Below are 18,544 nucleotides of genomic sequence, written 5' to 3'. Positions count from 1 at the left end.
GCTTGAACTGCATATAAAAGTGCTGGTTTGAGTGTCTGCTGTCTTCCTGCTGCGCTACATTTGGCTGTTAGCTCTGCATTTACCCCAGGATGGCGTGTTGCTCGGTGGCAGTAACGTTAGTCGTGACGCCGCAGTACGCCACATGTGCTTCACAGAGTTTACAAACAGATTTCCACATGTCCAGCTCTGCTTCTCCATCAACAAATGTGAATCAGCAACATTACAGTTTTTAACATCAGGTCTCCATAAAAAAAAAAAAAAGTGATTGCAGATGATATTTTAAAAATCTGAAATTGAAATTATTTCCATAAGACAAGCTGATCTGAACATAACCATAAAAAAAAACACTTTATTCTCCTTATCTGTTGAGATTCTGACCGTTTTCAAGCTTTATATTTAAAGGATGGCCAGAGGTTGACCTATTAGCTGAGCCCCACCCCCCAGTTTGGGGACCACTGAACTACACCAGCACCACCTACGTCCAAACCGTGTGGAGGCTTACCGGTCGAACAGCTCTCCTCCGGTCACTAGCTCCAACACCAAAGCGATGTCGGTGTCCGTCTCAAAGATCTCCTTCAGTTGAATCTGAAAGAGCACAACAAGCATGTCTCATTATTTGTCTTGTGTGTGATGTGTGTGTGTTTGCGTCATTTTTCTCGTGCACCATGGTCGTTATATTCCCCTTAAAAGTCCTTCTTATCACATAAGTCCTTCATGAAAAGCCTGCTGCCTCACGTGATGTAATCATTTCCACCACAACCATAACGGCTCCCTAATCCAGACATAAAAACTGCATCTTAGCTGAGTATCTTTTTATCAGCTTTCATTGGAAGTTGCAGCTCAGGTTGGAATGACTTCTTAGAAACCGACGCAAAGACGGAAAAAAGCCTTGAAGGGAAAATGTGCATTTCAGAATGAGTCCAGTGAAAATACTTGAGGGTAGTTCATGATGTCTGATAGAGGAAATGGACCATCTGCCGACCCATCCGTCCATTAACTGTATGAGCTGAAGCCTGTCCCAGCTGGCTTTGGGTCAGACGGGTGGATACAGGCCGGAAAAGTCGCTTCATTACAGACCAGCAGACATGTTCATGTTCAGCAGAACGGCTAGTCATTGTGACCAGCGGTGAAACCAGCAAATTACCAGCAGATAGTCGTCACAATAAAAACAAAAATATGTCATTTAAAAGAGAGATTTTAAAAACCAGCCATGAATTTTCTCCCGTGAAAACCAGCAGTTATTAATGCTTTGCTCTGACTTGCTCCAACAATGAGTCACTGTGGGAGTAATGAAGAAACTAAAACTGCAGGAACCAGAAATAACTCCTCACATCTCACAGCTCTGCTGCAACCACAAAGCAACACCTCTGAAACAATCCAGAGCAACCTTAACAGCTCTTTGTTAGCATGGCCATATGGTGTTAGCTGAGCATTTCCACCTCAGATCTGCACATACAACACATCTAAAGGTACCGGTCCTGGGCAGTTGCTGATTTAAAGCACGATCAAGCTGAGAGCTTGTTTATGCATCAGTTTCACTAGTTCCTGGTTCAAACAGGAGTTTAAGCTACAGAGTAGCTTCACAGTGTTTGAACAGAGCCAAGCTGCACTGACAGATGCAGCTCATTAAGCCAGGTAGGGTTACACGGCTGGTATCTTTAGGTTTGGATGGATTATTTTCACTCTCAATGTGGAACTTTGCTGAATTTGTAGAAGTTATATTATATTATATTATATTATATTATATTATATTATATTATATTATATTATATTATATTATATTATATTATATTACAGTATGGCGTTGTCATAAAGTGACTTGGATTCCTCAGTTTGTCGAGAGACGACTTGGACTAGAGCTTCTGCGGACTTGGCCGACGAGTCTTGGACTTTGCCGATGCATGCATCTCTGCTTTTTTAAAGAGTGTTGGTGAAGATGGTAATTTGGATACTTACAATGTTTGGATGGGAAAGACGCAGCAGGACACCGATTTCAGTGCGAACGATTTTCTTGTCAATCTGCGACAGAAAACAGGACATCAGGAAAAACTGGAGACGAAAAGAAAAGCCTACAGCTAGACGTGCTGCTCTCATGAGCACTCCCAACTGTTAATCTACCAAATGACAACTTAATTAGCATATTAGCTAACTTAATTAGCATGTTAGCTAACTTAATTAGCATGTTAGCAAGCAGAATTAGCATGTTAGCTAACTTAATTAGCATGTTAGCAAACAGAATTAGCATGTTAGCGAACAGAATAAGCATATTAGCTAACTTAATTAGCATGTTAGCAAACAGAATTAGCATATTAGCTAACTTAGCATATTCTAAGTTTTAATGTAAGTATATGTTATTAGTTATGATAGAATTATCTTATGGGATCACTGACCGTCTTCTTGAGAACCTTGACGGCGTACGGTTTCTGGGCCTGTTTCTCTTCACAGCGATACACGATGGATGTCGCTCCTCTGAAACGTAAAACAAGCAGAGTTTATCTCTGCCAGAACATGGGAGCATGGATGTCAGGAATATAAAGCAAAGGACTTTACAAACCAAATATTGGGCAAATCATTTTGTACTGATAGAAAACAGGTTTCTGTGATCACTACATTGATTTACCAGGATGAGCAATTTCATCATCAGGTACCAATTCAACACCTTCTGGTTCCTCCTGATACTAGAAGAAACGTGAGTTTATGTTTGTTCCAACTGCAGGAAATCTACCTGCTGAAAACAAACATTTAGTAGTTTGTTTGCATCATCAAAGATCTGCCATGTTGCCATTGGAGGAACCTGATTTGACTTAAATGTCTACAGAACTGGACTCCTCGTGAATTTTCTCAGGGAATCCGCATGTGGTTTAGATGGTCTTATAGGGGTTCTGCTGGTCACGCAGTAATACTAACGAGAACAGACCCCAGCTTATTGGGCGATGGAGAACTTTTAGGGTGAAGCAGTTAAAATTTATGACTGATTCAAAGATGATGAAGGTGTTTGTGTCAAAAAGGTGCTAAAAGAACTGCGTTTTCAATAAAACTTTTTTTTTTTTTTTTTTTCACTGAATCCACAGTCTGCTGATGAACCATGGGTCACAGCAGACTAGAGGATGTTTCACACCAGATGTTTCACACCTTTACGGGTGCATTCACACACAGGAGTCTGGCAGACTCGATTCAGTTGAGCTGGAATTGCCACAGCTTGGTTCAGTTTGCTTTCACACTGCGCTTTCTGAAGTGAACCAAACAGCCTAAACAACAGCTCGCCGACTCGGTGGAGGTCATGACCACTGAGTCACAGGTTTATATAATAGATTTTATTCTATTCTATTCTACAGTCATTTCGCAAACACTTTTATCCAAAGCGACTTAAATATGAGAGAAAACAACACAAGCACGAAATTAAACAGTAGAGGACATCGTAGGAAGCAGTTAGTTGTTTTTTTACCATTTATGATTCTTATATATTGTAAGTTTTCTGCTCTTGTGTGGAAAATTCTGGAGTAAAATTGTAGCCTGTTTAGTTTTTTATGTGGCAAAACCATAACCTTTATTTAGATTTTTATTTTTATTCTTTATACTTATTTAGTTTTCTGCAGCAGCCTTTCTGCTAACATGAGGACAATAGAAGAGACAGAACTTAATCTGGTTTAGATCAGGATCACATGACGTCATATGTCAGTTCTCCATGTTTTCCACATATCTGCTGCGTTTTCACCTCCGGTAACTCCTATGAAGTGCTTCAGCCTCTCCGATTCACCACAATGAGAGCTTTTTTATTCTCCATCACACACAATTACACACCAACGAGCAGGCTTCAGAGCGTCGCACAAGGACGTTCTGACTCACGGAGGGGAGAATTCCTCTGTAAATCAGACTAATTTTAAGTAAATTTGCTTGAGTTATCAAAACGTGACTTCCAGGGTGAGATGCAGGAGAGTTTTAGGGGGATCTGGTCTTCAGCTGGGACAGATGGAGGAAACAGATCCCTCTGAAAAGCAAGGACACACACACACACACACACACACACACAAGTCCGAGCTGGTCTCCATGGCAACAAGACACCTGGTAACAGAGCTGGTAGTGATGGGCTCACAAGTCAGAACTCACTGTTGACATCAGTTTACTGTTCTTGTTTACTGAGATGCCTTTCGTGTTTACACCACAAACAAACAGGAGTTTTCTCAGCTTTTCCTGAGGAGAGAAACTCTGCGGCTCGTTTTAACCCGAGACTTTCAGTCCCGCGGTGCGTTCATGAACGCCGTTTCATCTGGAAAAGCAGCAAAGACCAGACAAGAACCGGGAATCTAGCAGCAACAAGGTGATTCCCGAACAGCTGGAAACATCTGGAAACATCTGGAAACATCAGCATGGAGGCCGAAACTCGACACGAAGAGTCGGGACTGAAAACTCTCTACAGGGTCGGAAGTCCAGTAGAGACCAGAACCAGGACCTGAGAGATGCTTCTGGACCTGCAGCTGATCCGTTCTGGCCGAAGCCTCATCAGACATGGTTTCCATGGAAACGTGGCATCAAAGAAGCCAGAAAAGGCTGAGGTCACATGACCCGAGAACTGGAGTCAAGGTCAGTGGAAACAGGTCCGATGGAGGGACAAAACCTCTCCAGAACCAGGACCTGAACAGGTCCGATGGAGGGACAAAACCTCTCCAGAACCAGGACCTGAACAGGTCCGATGGAGGGACAAAACCTCTCCAGAACCAGGACCTGAACAGGTCCGATGGAGGGACAAAACCTCTCCAGAACCAGGACCTGAACAGGTCCGATGGAGGGACAAAACCTCTCCAGAACCAGGACCTGAACAGGTCCGATGGAGGGACAAAACCTCTCCAGAACCAGGACCTGAACAGGTCCGATGGAGGGACAAAACCTCTCCAGAACCAGGACCTGAACAGGTTCGATGGAGGGACAAAACCTCTCCAGAACCAGGACCTGAACAGGTCCGATGGACGGACAAAACCTCTCCAGAACCAGGACCTGAACAGGTTCGATGGAGGGACAAAACCTCTCCAGAACCAGGACCTGAACAGGTCCGATGGAGGGACAAAACCTCTCCAGAACCAGGACCTGAACAGGTCCGATGGAGGGACAAAACCTCTCCAGAACCAGGACCTGAACAGGTCCGATGGAGGGACAAAACCTCTCCAGAACCAGGACCTGAACAGGTCCGATGGAGGAACAAAACCTCTCCAGAACCAGGACCTGAACAGGTCCGATGGAGGGACAAAACCTCTCCAGAACCAGGACCTGAACAGGTCCGATGGAGGGACAGAAACTCCCCAGAACCGGACCTTGACACTGCAACAATATGAATCATCTGGAGAGAAAAGGGAACAAGGAGAACTTTGGAAAGTCCTTGGAGGATCCTGGAGACCTGTTCAGGGTTCAGACTGATGAAGAATAAAGCTGCTCGGTCTTCTTTAACCCTAAACGCCTCATTTCAGTTTGTAGGAGATGAAATCAGATAAAAATCTAAAAGCTGAGAGGAGATTAGAGAGTTTTCCATCTTCTCTTTCTCTTTAATAATCTCACAGATCTTTATGTTGATCCCATGAAGAGCCCCGGGCCCGGGAACCACTGCGCTGAACTACCCAAATGACTCACCGTGAAGCTGCTGAAGTATCAGAAAACACTTAAAACTCCGCCTGTTTAATGGTTTATTTCAGGACTTTCTCTCTAACAGAGTTTAACGCCTCGATCAGAAACAGAACGCAGCAGAATTTCTCTGTTTAGTAACAAAACCGCTTTATAAAATGTTATAAATGATTTCAAATATACTGAAATGCAAAAAAATATTGTTTAAAAATATATTTTACTGGAAATAAATTCTAAATTCTGTAGATGCTAATAAAATCCTACAGCATCGTCAGCTGCATCGACTCATTTTCTGTTTCATCCTAAACTTATTCGGATCAAAACGAGACAAGAATATTACGTTTTATGTCTCGTTTTAGAAAATTTGCGCCGCTCCTGTCTTAAATATTAGGAGTAGAAAATCATAACAAGTGAAAAAATATGGATATTATTTTTAAAATGAACCATTACAATTCAAAACCCTGTAAAATGTGTAAATATTTTCAATGTTATCAATATTACAAAAATATCCAACATCATTTTAATATTCTTGCAGACAAACAGATAGATAGATAGATAGATAGATAGATAGATAGATAGATAATCAAATTATTACTGTAATTCTTATTATTAAAATATTTTACAAGCATCAGGCAATAACTTCTAAATAAATCAACATCTAAAAAGATCAAATAAATGCTGATTTGATTATTTATCAAACAAATAAAATTATTAGGACTCATTAATGAAAGAATAAAAAAGATATTTTTACACAGAAAGGTGCATTAAATTTGTATAATTATAAACTAAGCTCTGAATTCATGAGAGAAAGTCAAATATGTGAATTATTTGTCAAATAATAAGGATAATTAAATAAAAACCAAAACACTGATAGATCAAATTGATTATAAAATAGATGAATTCTAAACTAAACAAAAAGATCTGGAAGGAGATGACTGTAAATGTGATTTATATGAGGAGAAATTAAATAAAATCTGAATAAAGACACAGAAATGTTTTATTTTCAGGGTTCTGTGTCTCCATCATCATGTTTGGCTCCACTGATGGCGGCGCGAGGAGCTGCAGCAACAAACACATGAATTCAGCTTCAGTTCTGCCTCCTGCTCAGAAAACTTACTGCCTGTTTCCGATAATTATGCAGAATAAATCTATTTATTCTGCTTAATAACTGTATATGCATGAAGTTTAACCCTGACGAGCCGCGCGCGGCGCCAGCCCTCAATGCGCGCGCAGAAAGCTGGTTTCTGGCACCAAAGTCCTGAATCCTGCAGCATAAAACCATTTATCTTTAATTCCCTCTAAAAGCAGCGCGAGCAGTTTGGATCTGGGTGGTACTGATCCAGATGGGTTACTGAAAACCTGCAGGAGCGGAACCAGAGTTAATCCTGGATCACATGGACCCCCAGCTCCTCAATCACCCCGTTTCACCCCGAATAACGTGGTCCAGACCTGCCCAGCTCGGAGCTCAAGGTGTAGAAGTCCTCCACGGTCCCGTCCCGCCTCGACCCGTCCACCCAGAACTCCACCGGCTCCGAACCAGGCCGGGACGTCGGCATGTTGACAGCAGGACTGGACTCCCCCCACCCAGGCACCGACAGGGACCAGGACCAACTTCAAGATGACACCAGAGCCGGTTCAGAACGGGTTCCGACCCGATCGGAACCAGGAGTAATCCAGATCAGATCTCAGATCGATAAAACCCAGATTAGAGCAGCGGAGGGAGGGGGGTTCATGATCCTGATGGGCTGTAATCCAGACCAGCAGGGGAGGAGGGGGTCCGCCTGCTCCCTCAAACTCCCGACCAGGACCCGTCCAGGTGTCCGCGAGGAAAAGATCCCAAAAAAAAACTGCCTGAAGAGAAAAAACACCGAACCTCCGGAGATAAACGCGGTTTTTATTCCGGTCTGACGCCCGAACCGGAACCTAGACGCTCCAAGTCCAGATGTGTCGCAGCTTCCATCGGGCCTCAGAACCCGTCAGACCTCAGACCAGTTCCGTCCATCACCTCCTGAGATTCCAGTCTGATTATTTCCGTGTTTTCACCGGTAGAAACGGAGCATCTGTCTCCCCGGAGCGCAGCAGCCTCCCGGTGGAGATCCGAACCCCGCAGCGAGGCTGCGCTTCAGCCGGGAACAGACGGCCAGCCCCGGGCTGAGGCGGTGCGGGATGTCGGCGGTGGTTGCTGGAGGGTTTGATTCCCAGGCAGGGCTGCTCCAGATGTCCGCTGGATCTGCGGGGAGAGGGATGCTGCGGTTACCTCACAGCCCCGCCCCTCGTCTCCCTCTCAGCCAATCGCGTGTCAGATGGAGAGCTGATCTGCGCTCCCATTGGTCCGCCGCTCCGTCAGGCAGCGAAGCTCCTGTCAGGAGTCTAAATACAGAAATAACCCAAATACATAAAATGTACATCAGCGTGACATCTGGGGGCTTTGATCCTGCGGGAATCAAACCAGCAACTCTCGCTCAGTTATATGAACAATTCGCCACAGATCGGCTCGTGCGTTTCGTCCTGAAACGGAGGGTTTCTTTTTATTCACTCCCTTTTTTTCAGACACATATCTTTAAAATGACCCAGTATTCTTCCATCCACGCTAAAATTTCTTATTAGCCTAAATTTAAGCAAATATTTTTTCCCATATTTATCATAAATCACACCGTTTAACTTAATTCTGAATTTTAACGAAAGCAAATACATTCCAGCTGTAGCTGTGATTAAAATGGCCAATGATTGGAATGACTGAAGTTAAAGAGAGCAGATAAATCAGGTGATTAGGAATTCATGTCAGGAACTGTCAGAACAGGCAGCTAAAACCAAACACAACACGTCACAATCTCAACACATCAACAAAGTGCAAAAACAACCTTTGTAACTAGACAAAAAACAAAGATCAACTTATTTACAACTAAAGAAAGCGCAATCTGTTGACATTATCCTGGATCCAAAGAAAACAGGCTTCATAACTAAACAACAGAACCTAAGTTACCGGGTAGCATCACCTTAGCAACAACATATCATCTCCATAGTAACTGCAGATAGAAACAGCTGAGCAACACTTAACCAGTGATAGAGATAAACTTTTATACATGTGGGGGAAAATTACATAATAATATGATAAAACATGCATATTTAATAATAAATCGCTTAATTAAAACCAACTAGTAGCCTTGCTAGTGCTACTTAAATGAAACTGGATGGCGCATCGCAGGCTTAGTTACCGCTAAGCTAATCTTGAGTATTTGACGTATACTCCTGCAGTTCCTCCTCTGACCTCAACAATCACAAAACTGCAATCAACCTTTAATAACCTGAGGAATACCTCAGCAACCACAAGGCTGCAGGTAATAGCCACAGAGCAACACCATGGCAACCGTAGTGCAGCGCTATTGCAACCAGTGAGCAGTACCTCAGAAGGATCTGTCTTCACCTTAGCAACAACCAAACAACACCGTAGCAACCACTGTACACAGCAAAGCATCGGCAATGATCGAGCAATGCCGTGGCAACCATGAAGGAAAACAGCAACACCTAAACATCTGCATGGCAACAACTTAGTCACCACGGATCCGAGTTACACCTGGTAGCTTCATAGCAGCATGGCAGTAATTCCAGAAGAGCACGTAAACAGCCTCGAAGCGTCAGGTTAGTAGCTGCAGAGGTGGAAATCAGAGCCTACGTAGCTGGTTTGTGGTCGATTTGATTGGTTGATACTGAGGAGCGTCACAAACACATTTCATCACAGAGACAAAGGAAAATCTGAGTGATACCATAGACTGTATATAGAGATGGGCGGAGCCTCCGTGACGTTACTGAAGAGCTGAATTGAAGCTTGGTGGGCGGTTTCTACCATTGCCATCTTGGCAGGGGCATGCGCCCAGAAAATACAAATATGGGCAAAGAGGCGGAGCTGAGAGGGGGGCTGTGAGCGTCATGGTGGATGATTGACATCTAGTGAACTCCGAGCTTTCTGTAGCTAAGAGCTAACCGAGCTAACCCAGAGATAACAAGAGCTAACCAGCTAACGGAGGTAAGCAGGCTAAAGCTAAGTCACATTGTTAACCAGCTAAAAACCGCGGTTGTTCTACGTTCTTCTGACTTGAAGCGGGAGATCGGTTACCTGTCAGTCAAAAGGACACGCCCCTAAATATGCCAAACTTTGAGATTAAATTACTTTTAAATGGATGAGTTAGAAAAAAATTCACTCCCCCCACAGTTGTCATGAAGGTAAACCTGAACTATTAAACCTAAAATGTTTTTGTACCAGGCTGTAAACATGTTTATTTCTGCTGTAAACATGTTTATTTCTGCTGTAAACATGTTTATTTCTGCTGTAAAGTTGGTCTTTTTAACATGGGAGTCTATGGGGATTTGCTCTGTTTTGCAGCCCCTAGTGGATGAAGGGGGAACTGCAGTTTCATGCACTTCTGCATAGGCTTCACTTTAATCGCCGGAGGTTGCCGCTTGGGGTGAAACACACAGAAAGCAGCTTCACTGGACAAAGCTGAAGCACCAGATCGCGCATACTCAGATAACACCATGTGTTTCTGAAACTGCCCCCTGGTGGCAGTAACCTGCTCCAACAGGTAGACAAACCGAACCGGTACAGAAGGACCGCAATACGAAGCACGACATATTAGTCTGACAAGCACCGGCAGACTTTGACCTGTGTATAATAATAAGAATACATCATAGCTTTAATTCTTTTTTTTTTTTTTTTAATTTATATTCACAAAAGTTAGTTTTTTGTTGTTGTTTTTTTTTTTCACAATAACAGAACTCTAAATAAATCTTCTGAGTTTGAGAAATGATCCTGGTTCAAAACTGGAATTCCAAGATGTTTTACACATTGACAGAATTTGACAATAATTGACAATAATAGAAAAAATAAAATTAACAAGTGACATAATATGCCCTGAAATCTGACTCAGCACATATAGAAGCTAATAAACTCCATTTAAACAGTTGTAAATATTTGTTAAAACGCAACAACAGATCATTGAAATATCTAAAGATTGGTACATATTTATGACATAAAGCGGTAGAAAGTTCTGGCTCAGAAGTCGGGACAGCAGGTGAGACTGGGTTCAGTCCCGGTGATGATGTCAGCTGTCCAGATGTGAGCGCGCTCAGTGATGCAGGCAGGTAAACAGCTGCAGAAAACAAGCAGGATTAAAACTGACACCTAAATCCTTCACAGTCTGAAGTTTATTTTGGTCTGCTGCTTCCCACAGAGGGGTCGAGGAAAGAGACGAGTGTCACCATGACAACACAGCAGATGCAGGTTCTGCTGTTTAACGTCTTGTCATCATTGGGTCATACCTTAACTTTATATTTATTTGTTCAAAACCTAATTTTTAATTGAATTTGGAGAAAAATCTGAGTTTAAACGAGTTTAAGGCCTTTGTGTCCTGCTAATTAAGGCAGACACCCACCCTGACTCCGACTCTGCCCATCAGTTCACATGTAACTGTGTGAATTATGATAATTTCATTATTTCATTTTATTTAATTTTTGTTTTTTGTCTCTTTAAAGTCTCTTACAGATTATTTTATCTTTCTCAGAGTTTTGTTTTGTTTTGTTTTTTTCGTGTTTGTTGGTCCTCTTGGTGTCATTGTTAATGCAGTTTAATGCTCTGACCACAAGGGGCAGTAAAAGGCCACAATCACAACAGTCACCATCTTCTCTTCGTGTCTTTGTCCTGTTCTGATGAACATTAACGGTGTGAATATGTCAGTGTGTTTATTTACATGTATTGAAAGTATGATAGATGCATCATACACCTGAGCACCTCCTTCCAGCAAACTCCTCCTAGACTCTCCTCCAGGTGCGTTTCAGGAACTGGGTTAGGGTCAGGCTGGTTTCTGGGTTACAGGTGCAAAGATGAAGAAGACAAAAAGGCCAGAGTGGGAGTAATGATGCGTTCGGTGCACCTCGGAAGTAAACGGCTGGAAGTGAAATCTAGTCCTTTGCAGCCTTTGTCATGATGATGCGCAGTGGAGGGTAAAAGCTTTACCTTTTATTTCACTGTCACTGAACTGAGACAGAAAAATGCACAATGCTCTGAAAAATGAAAAAGAGGAAGAAGTTGTTGAAAAAAACTTTACTCTGATATTTTTTAGCTTTGTTTATATATTTAATTAGAAATTCATTGTATTCCCTCGGATGGATTTACAAGCATAATGCCTTGCCCCCCCCCCCCCCCCCCCCCCCCCCCCCCCCCCCCCCATGTCAAACAGCCCCCACCCTGGACTGTTTTAAGTCTCGTCTTCAGACTCACTTTTATTCTCTGGCTTTTAACACTGCGTGAGTTCTGTGGTCCTCTGTGTCTTTTTATTTATTTATTTTTTTTATTTCATTTTTATTAAATCATTTATTGGTTTTTACTTGTTTATTGGGCTTGATTTTAAGTTTATTACTTTGCATTTATTGATATTTTTAGTGATATAAACTAGGAATGATGTTGTTAGTACTGTAACATTGTTATATACATTATAAAACATTGAGTTTTCCTCTGTGCAGCACTTTGGAAACTGTTTACGTTTATAAAATGTGCTGTATAAATAAAGCAGATTGGATCATTTTCATTTTGGGACCAGAAACATCAAATTTGGCATTTTCTAATCGTAATGAATCTCAGATGTAGAACAAACATATAAGTTCCCAGGTGTCATCAAAGGCAGCATGGCTTCTCAATATGTGATTTCATCTAGGGCTGTGATGATGTGCTGTTGTCCTGATTCGATTTATATTGCAATTCTCACCATTTTTAGACATTGCTGATTTTTGTAGATTAAAAACAAAATAAATGTATAAAACTTCTTTTTTGCTAGTCAGTTTTCTTGATTTCGATGAGGGGAAAAAAAACCAACACAGCATCCAGACCATCATTCTGCTGCTATGCCCAAGAAGACAAGTAAAAAGATCAATAAAAACAATAAAAAGGACAAAAATTCATAATGGATTATTTTTATTTGTTTGAAAAAAAAATCTTTTTTTCACAAAAAAAATTCGATTTCAAAATTATGAAGCAAAAAACGAAAAAAAAAAAAAAAATCCAGATTTTCGATTTTTTATTTGATTTTCCCACCCTATAATATAGTATGGATAAAGTTGCACATTTAGGTGTTTTAACATTATTATTATTATTATTATTATTATTATTATTATTATTAGACAGAAAAAGAAGGAATTGAAGGTGTTTTGCGCTTCTTTAACTTCCGAGGTAGAGTGAATGCATCACGCTCTACGTCCTGACGTCACACGCTCTAACAGGAACTTCCTCGTCGGGACTTTCACGTTTTGTCAACAAAGCCGCGTCAGACCTGAACCGTCAGACGTGTCGTGTCTTTGCGAAAATCTCTGGAACTTTCTGCCGGGATTTCCTCCTCTCTTCACGCCGACTCTTTCCACTCTTCCCGCGTGGAAAATGACTTTTTACGGGTTTCTTTCATCGCTTCTCGTGCCATTGTGTTGGATGTTCGCGTCAGCGGCGGAGAATCTGACCACCACCACGCCGCCGCGGATCACCGCGACCACCAGACCCGCCTCGGCGAGCTCCAGCGGGGGGAAAGCCACGACCCGCGGGACCACCGTGGGGCTGTTCAACGGCCTCGGCGTGGACAGCTCCATGATCCAGAGGGCCCTTTACGTCCTCATCGCCATCACCGCCGTGGGAGTCCTTTACTTCCTCATCCGAGCTGTGCGGTGAGACTTGTCCTTTCAGCTCCAGAGAAAATAAATGTTGTCCTGCAGATTTCAGCTCCAGAATCTCCAGAGAAAATAAATCCTCCTGGTGGGAAGGAAGCTGAAGGAAAACTTCTACTAAGTTCAGATTTAAATCAGATAAACAGGGTTTAAAATTTTAGATTTAAATCAGTTAAACAGGGTTTTAAAAGTTTAGATTTAGATCAGATAAATGGGGTTTCATGGCTGAAAGAAGCTGCAGCCACTTTTATTCACATGTGTACAAACAGTCCAGTTCTACGGACCTTACTGTGAATGTTTGGTCTGGGCCGCTGATTGGGTCTAATTGGGTTTTCTAATTAGAGAAGACTCTCTAATTGGGTCCAGATCCCAGTCTGGACCCAATTAGGGAGTCTTCATGTAGTCCTCAGGAGAAGTTCTCCAGGATGCTTCAAGGACTTTCCAAACCCCTTCTGTGGATGTCATTAGATCCCTCCATCCCTCCTGTTCAGATCCTGGTTCTGGAGAGGATCCGTTCCTCCAGCAGATCTGTTCAGGTCCTGGTTCTGGAGAGGATCCGTTCCTCCAGCAGATCTGTACAGGTCCTGGTTCTGGAGAGGATCCGTTCCTCCAGCAGATCTGTACAGGTCCTGGTTCTGAGGAGGATCCTTCCTTCCATCAGACCTGTTTCTGTTTCCTTCAGGTCCAGGTTTTCAGCCTTTTCCGACCACGTTTCCATGGCAACCACATCTGCCATCTTCAGCCAACAGTAGCTGGATCAACCAAAGGTCCACATGGACCTCTCCGGTCCTGGTTCTGGTCTGTGGCCCACTTTGAGAGATTCAGACTGCTGGAAGAGAAATAAAATTTAATAAAAACCTGTTTTTCTTCCTGGAGACGTTTGAAGAGAGAAAGTTCTTAAAACGATGTTTTAAAGTCAGGCGAAGTTAAAGCTGACGTTTTCCCTCGCCGGCGCCGCTCAGACTGGCTGGGAGTCTCCCAGACCCTCCTCATGGTGGTCTCCTCTGCTTCTCCACATTAATCCCTCTCTTTATGTGATGATGATGATGATGCAGGCTGAAGAAGCCGGCCCAGAGGAAGAAATACGGCCTGCTGTCCAACTACGACGACTCTCTGGAGATGGAGGCGGTGGAGAGCGAGGAAGACGACACGCTGTATGAAGCTCGCAGCCTGCGCAGGTCAGAGGTCACCACGCCGCACCAGCAGCCCAGATCAGGGTCTGGATTCTGGATCAGAGAGTTTTATCTGCAGCAGACGTAGATTAACTCACCAAACGGAGCGTTTATTGAACAGGTTTCCTCCTGTTTCACGTCCTCGTCTCAGGTAAACGATGCGTCAGGTGATCCTCCTGCAGAGGAAGCGTCACGTGATGCATGAAATGCAGATTATCAGCAAACGGCGAGCGTCTGTGTTAAGAAGCCTCACAGCCACCGCGGTCGTTTCGCTCATCTCAGAGTTACGTGGCTAAAGTCTGAGTCTGTTTTGAAACGGCAAAACGTGGAAAAATCCAGAAAATATCTGCATGTATCGCATCTGTTTTACTGCGTTTCACTCTTTATTTATTCTGCTTGATATTTTATGCAAAAAGAATTAAAACTAAAAGGAATTTTTATTCCTTTTAGTTTTAATTCTTTTTGCATAAAATATCCTCTAAAATATCAAACATAATTTAATTAAATATAAAAACTCATTTTTAGAAATAACTGCAATGTAAAATAATAGAAAATATGAAAAAATATTGAAAAAAAATGGTTTCTTGAATAAATATATAAATATATATATAAAATTAACGCAATTTTATAGTTATATAAAGGATAAAGTAATAATTTAATTTTTAGAAATTACAAAATAAAACTACTTAATTATGATATAGATCTACGTGTAATCAGTTAATATATTTATTTATTTATAAGGAATAAATATAAATACATTTAAACAGAATAACTTTAAAGTTAGCAGTGATTAATGTGGAAAAAGAAACTTAAAATGTCGGACAAAAAATCAAAAATATGTAAAGAAATTGTAAAATTTTTTCTAGATTTGAACAGAGAAGCAGGAATAAAACATTAATTGCAGACCGATGAGTTTAATATCACTGATGGGACGACTTCATCCAACGCGTCACAGAGTGTTCGTACGTCATCCAACGCATCACGTAGTGTTCGTACGTCATCCCACGCATCACGTAGTGTTTGTACGTCATCCAACGCGTCACGTAGTGTTCGTACGTCATCCAACGCGTCACGGAGTGTTCGTACGTCATCCAACGCATCACGGAGTGTTCGTACGTCATCCAACGCGTCACGTAGTGTTCGTACGTCATCCAACGCATCACGTAGTGTTCGTACGTCATCTAACGCATCACGTAGTGTTCGTACGTCATCTAACGCATCGCATAGTGTTCGTACATCATCCAAATCTTCGCGTAGTGTTAATACGTCATCCAACGCATCGCGTAGTGTTCGTATGTCATCCAAATCTTCGCGTGGTGTTAATACGTCATCCAACGTGTCACGGAGTGTTCGTACGTCATCTAACGCGTCACGGAGTGTTCGTACGTCATCCAACGCGTCACGGAGTGTTCGTACGTCATCCAACGCGTCACGGAGTGTTCGTACGTCATCCAACGCGTCACGTAGTGTTCGTACGTCATCCGACGCGTCACGTAGTGTTCGTACGTCATCCGACGCGTCACGTAGTGTTCGTACGTCATCCGACGCGTCACGTAGTGTTCGTACGTCATCCGACGCGTCACGTAGTGTTCGTACGTCATCCGACGCGTCACGTAGTGTTCGTACGTCATCTAACGCGTCACGGAGTGTTCGTACGTCATCCGACGCGTCACGTAGTGTTCGTACGTCATCCGACGCGTCACGTAGTGTTCGTACGTCATCCGACGCGTCACGTAGTGTTCGTACGTCATCCGACGCGTCACGTAGTGTTCGTACGTCATCCGACGCGTCACGTAGTGTTCGTACGTCATCCGACGCGTCACGTAGTGTTCGTACGTCATCCGACGCGTCACGTAGTGTTCGTACGTCATCTAACGCGTCACGTAGTGTTCGTACGTCATCTAACGCGTCACGTAGTGTTCGTACGTCATCCCACGCATCACGTAGTGTTTGTACGTCATCCAACGCATCACGTAGTGTTCGTACGTCATCCCACGCATCACGTAGTGTTTGTACGTCATCCAACGTGTCACGTAGTGTTCGTACGTCATCCAACGCGTCACGGAGTGTTCGTACGTCATCCAACGCGTCACGTAGTGTTCGTACGTCATCCAACGCATCACGTAGTGTTCGTACGTCATCTAACGCATCACGTAGTGTTCGTACGTCATCTAACGCATCGCATAGTGTTCGTACATCATCCAAATCTTCGCGTAGTGTTAATACGTCATCCAACGCATCGCGTAGTGTTCGTATGTCATCCAAATCTTCGCGTGGTGTTAATACGTCATCCAACGTGTCACGGAGTGTTCGTACGTCATCTAACGCGTCACGGAGTGTTCGTACGTCATCCAACGCGTCACGGAGTGTTCGTACGTCATCCAACGCGTCACGGAGTGTTCGTACGTCATCCAACGCGTCACGTAGTGTTCGTACGTCATCCGACGCGTCACGTAGTGTTCGTACGTCATCCGACGCGTCACGTAGTGTTCGTACGTCATCCGACGCGTCACGTAGTGTTCGTACGTCATCTAACGCGTCACGTAGTGTTCGTACGTCATCTAACGCGTCACGGAGTGTTCGTACGTCATCCGACGCGTCACGTAGTGTTCGTACGTCATCCGACGCGTCACGTAGTGTTCGTACGTCATCCGACGCGTCACGTAGTGTTCGTACGTCATCCGACGCGTCACGTAGTGTTCGTACGTCATCCGACGCGTCACGTAGTGTTCGTACGTCATCCGACGCGTCACGTAGTGTTCGTACGTCATCCGACGCGTCACGTAGTGTTCGTACGTCATCCGACGCGTCACGTAGTGTTCGTACGTCATCTAACGCGTCACGTAGTGTTCGTACGTCATCTAACGCGTCACGTAGTGTTCGTACGTCATCTAACGCGTCACGGAGTGTTCGTACGTCATCTAACGCGTCACGGAGTGTTCGTACGTCATCCAACGCGTCACGGAGTGTTCGTACGTCATCCAGCGCGTCTTGAGGCGTTTGCTCAGGTGAAGCGGTTTAAACGGCGGGTTTCAGAGGCTGTAAAGTTAAGCTAGAAGCGGTGGGAAGCTACATAAGCTGCGTTTACTGTGACTTCGAACGCCACTGAAACCACATAAACGTAAACGATGCTGCTATGCTAACTATGCTAACGAGCAACATTGTAATAAACCCGGTGACAACAGTTAGCTCCCAGGTAGCTTCCAGTTAGCCTCAGGCTAATTCAGGCAGAAAATCCAACTGAACTTCTGCGTCTCCTCCTGCTCCTTCCTGGGGAGGAGCTCTTTGATGCTCCGGTCACGCTGCCTTTAACTTCCTCTTCCTCTCTCCTGCGTAAGCCTTTCTTGCCGATCTTGGTGCTACTTGTCCCTTACCGGCAGCTGTAGTTTCAGACCTGTCGTACATTTTCTCGGCGTATCAGTGGATGTGATAACCTGCATTAATGCAGATGTTGCGCATTGTCCCTTTCATCGAGGTCAGACGTTACAGAAAGCCAGAATGTTGCTTTAACTGAACTTTGTCCTGCGTGATGGAGGCGTTGAGCAGCTGATTGATCTGTGTGTCTCTGTCCAGATGAGTCGTGCTGTTTCTTATCTGGTGGACTGGACCTTCTTCCGCCTGGACATCGGCTGATGTTGACGGAAGACCAACAGCTGCTGCAGGATGACGTGGAAAAGGACCAAACAGACTGAAAAAAACTCTGAAAAATGCCAAAACTACTAGCTGCTGGAAGACGCAGAGCGGGATCATCTTTTTGTTTTAAATGTGGTGTTGGATGCTAGAGCTGCTGCTTAGAAGCAGAAGAGACATGAACAGATCCTCCTGAGGCCAAAAACTCCTCTTTTCACTAATATTCTCACTATTATTATTATTGCAACCTTTTTCTAATGATTTCCTTCGTTGTTTGTCTTTCTGAGCCTTTCTGTTTTGTGCTTTAAACTACTGAAGGCCGACCACGTTCAGGTCTGAGAGCAGCCAGGGGCTTCGGCCAGGACTTCCATCCTGCACACATAACAAAGTGTTTGCAAACCCCGGTGGTGTTGACTCCAGGTTACTTTCTC

General features: G+C 43.6%; 2 protein-coding genes across 2 annotated transcripts in view; one reads left to right on the top strand and one right to left on the bottom strand.

The window, feature by feature from the left end:
• Positions 1–7,166, bottom strand: part of LOC306759505 (calcium/calmodulin-dependent protein kinase type IV) — a gene marked incomplete at both ends in the record, with an annotated part of 32,150 nt that extends 24,984 nt beyond the window's left edge. Inside the window, 4 exons of the mRNA XM_079245174.1 lie at positions 503–585; positions 1,957–2,019; positions 2,391–2,469; positions 7,060–7,166. Coding sequence (XP_079101300.1) covers positions 503–585; positions 1,957–2,019; positions 2,391–2,469; positions 7,060–7,166 — 332 coding nt within the window. The remainder of the gene's footprint in view (positions 1–502; positions 586–1,956; positions 2,020–2,390; positions 2,470–7,059) is intronic.
• A 5,796-nt stretch (positions 7,167–12,962) lies between these two features.
• fam174c (family with sequence similarity 174 member C) lies at positions 12,963–18,467 on the top strand. The gene is made up of 3 exons (XM_079244631.1): positions 12,963–13,311; positions 14,367–14,489; positions 18,057–18,467. The coding sequence occupies exons 1-3, from the start codon at positions 13,034–13,036 to the stop codon at positions 18,058–18,060; spliced, it is 405 nt and encodes a 134-aa protein (XP_079100757.1). The 5' UTR covers positions 12,963–13,033; the 3' UTR covers positions 18,061–18,467.
• The last annotated feature ends 77 nt before the right edge of the window (positions 18,468–18,544 follow it).

Source organism: Telmatherina bonti (assembly GCF_933228915.1).
Source record: "Telmatherina bonti genome assembly, chromosome: 8".
Classification (NCBI taxonomy): Eukaryota; Metazoa; Chordata; class Actinopteri; order Atheriniformes; family Telmatherinidae; genus Telmatherina; species Telmatherina bonti.
Note: the sequence above shows the minus strand (reverse complement) of the source record. Positions and strands in the feature narration are given on the sequence as shown.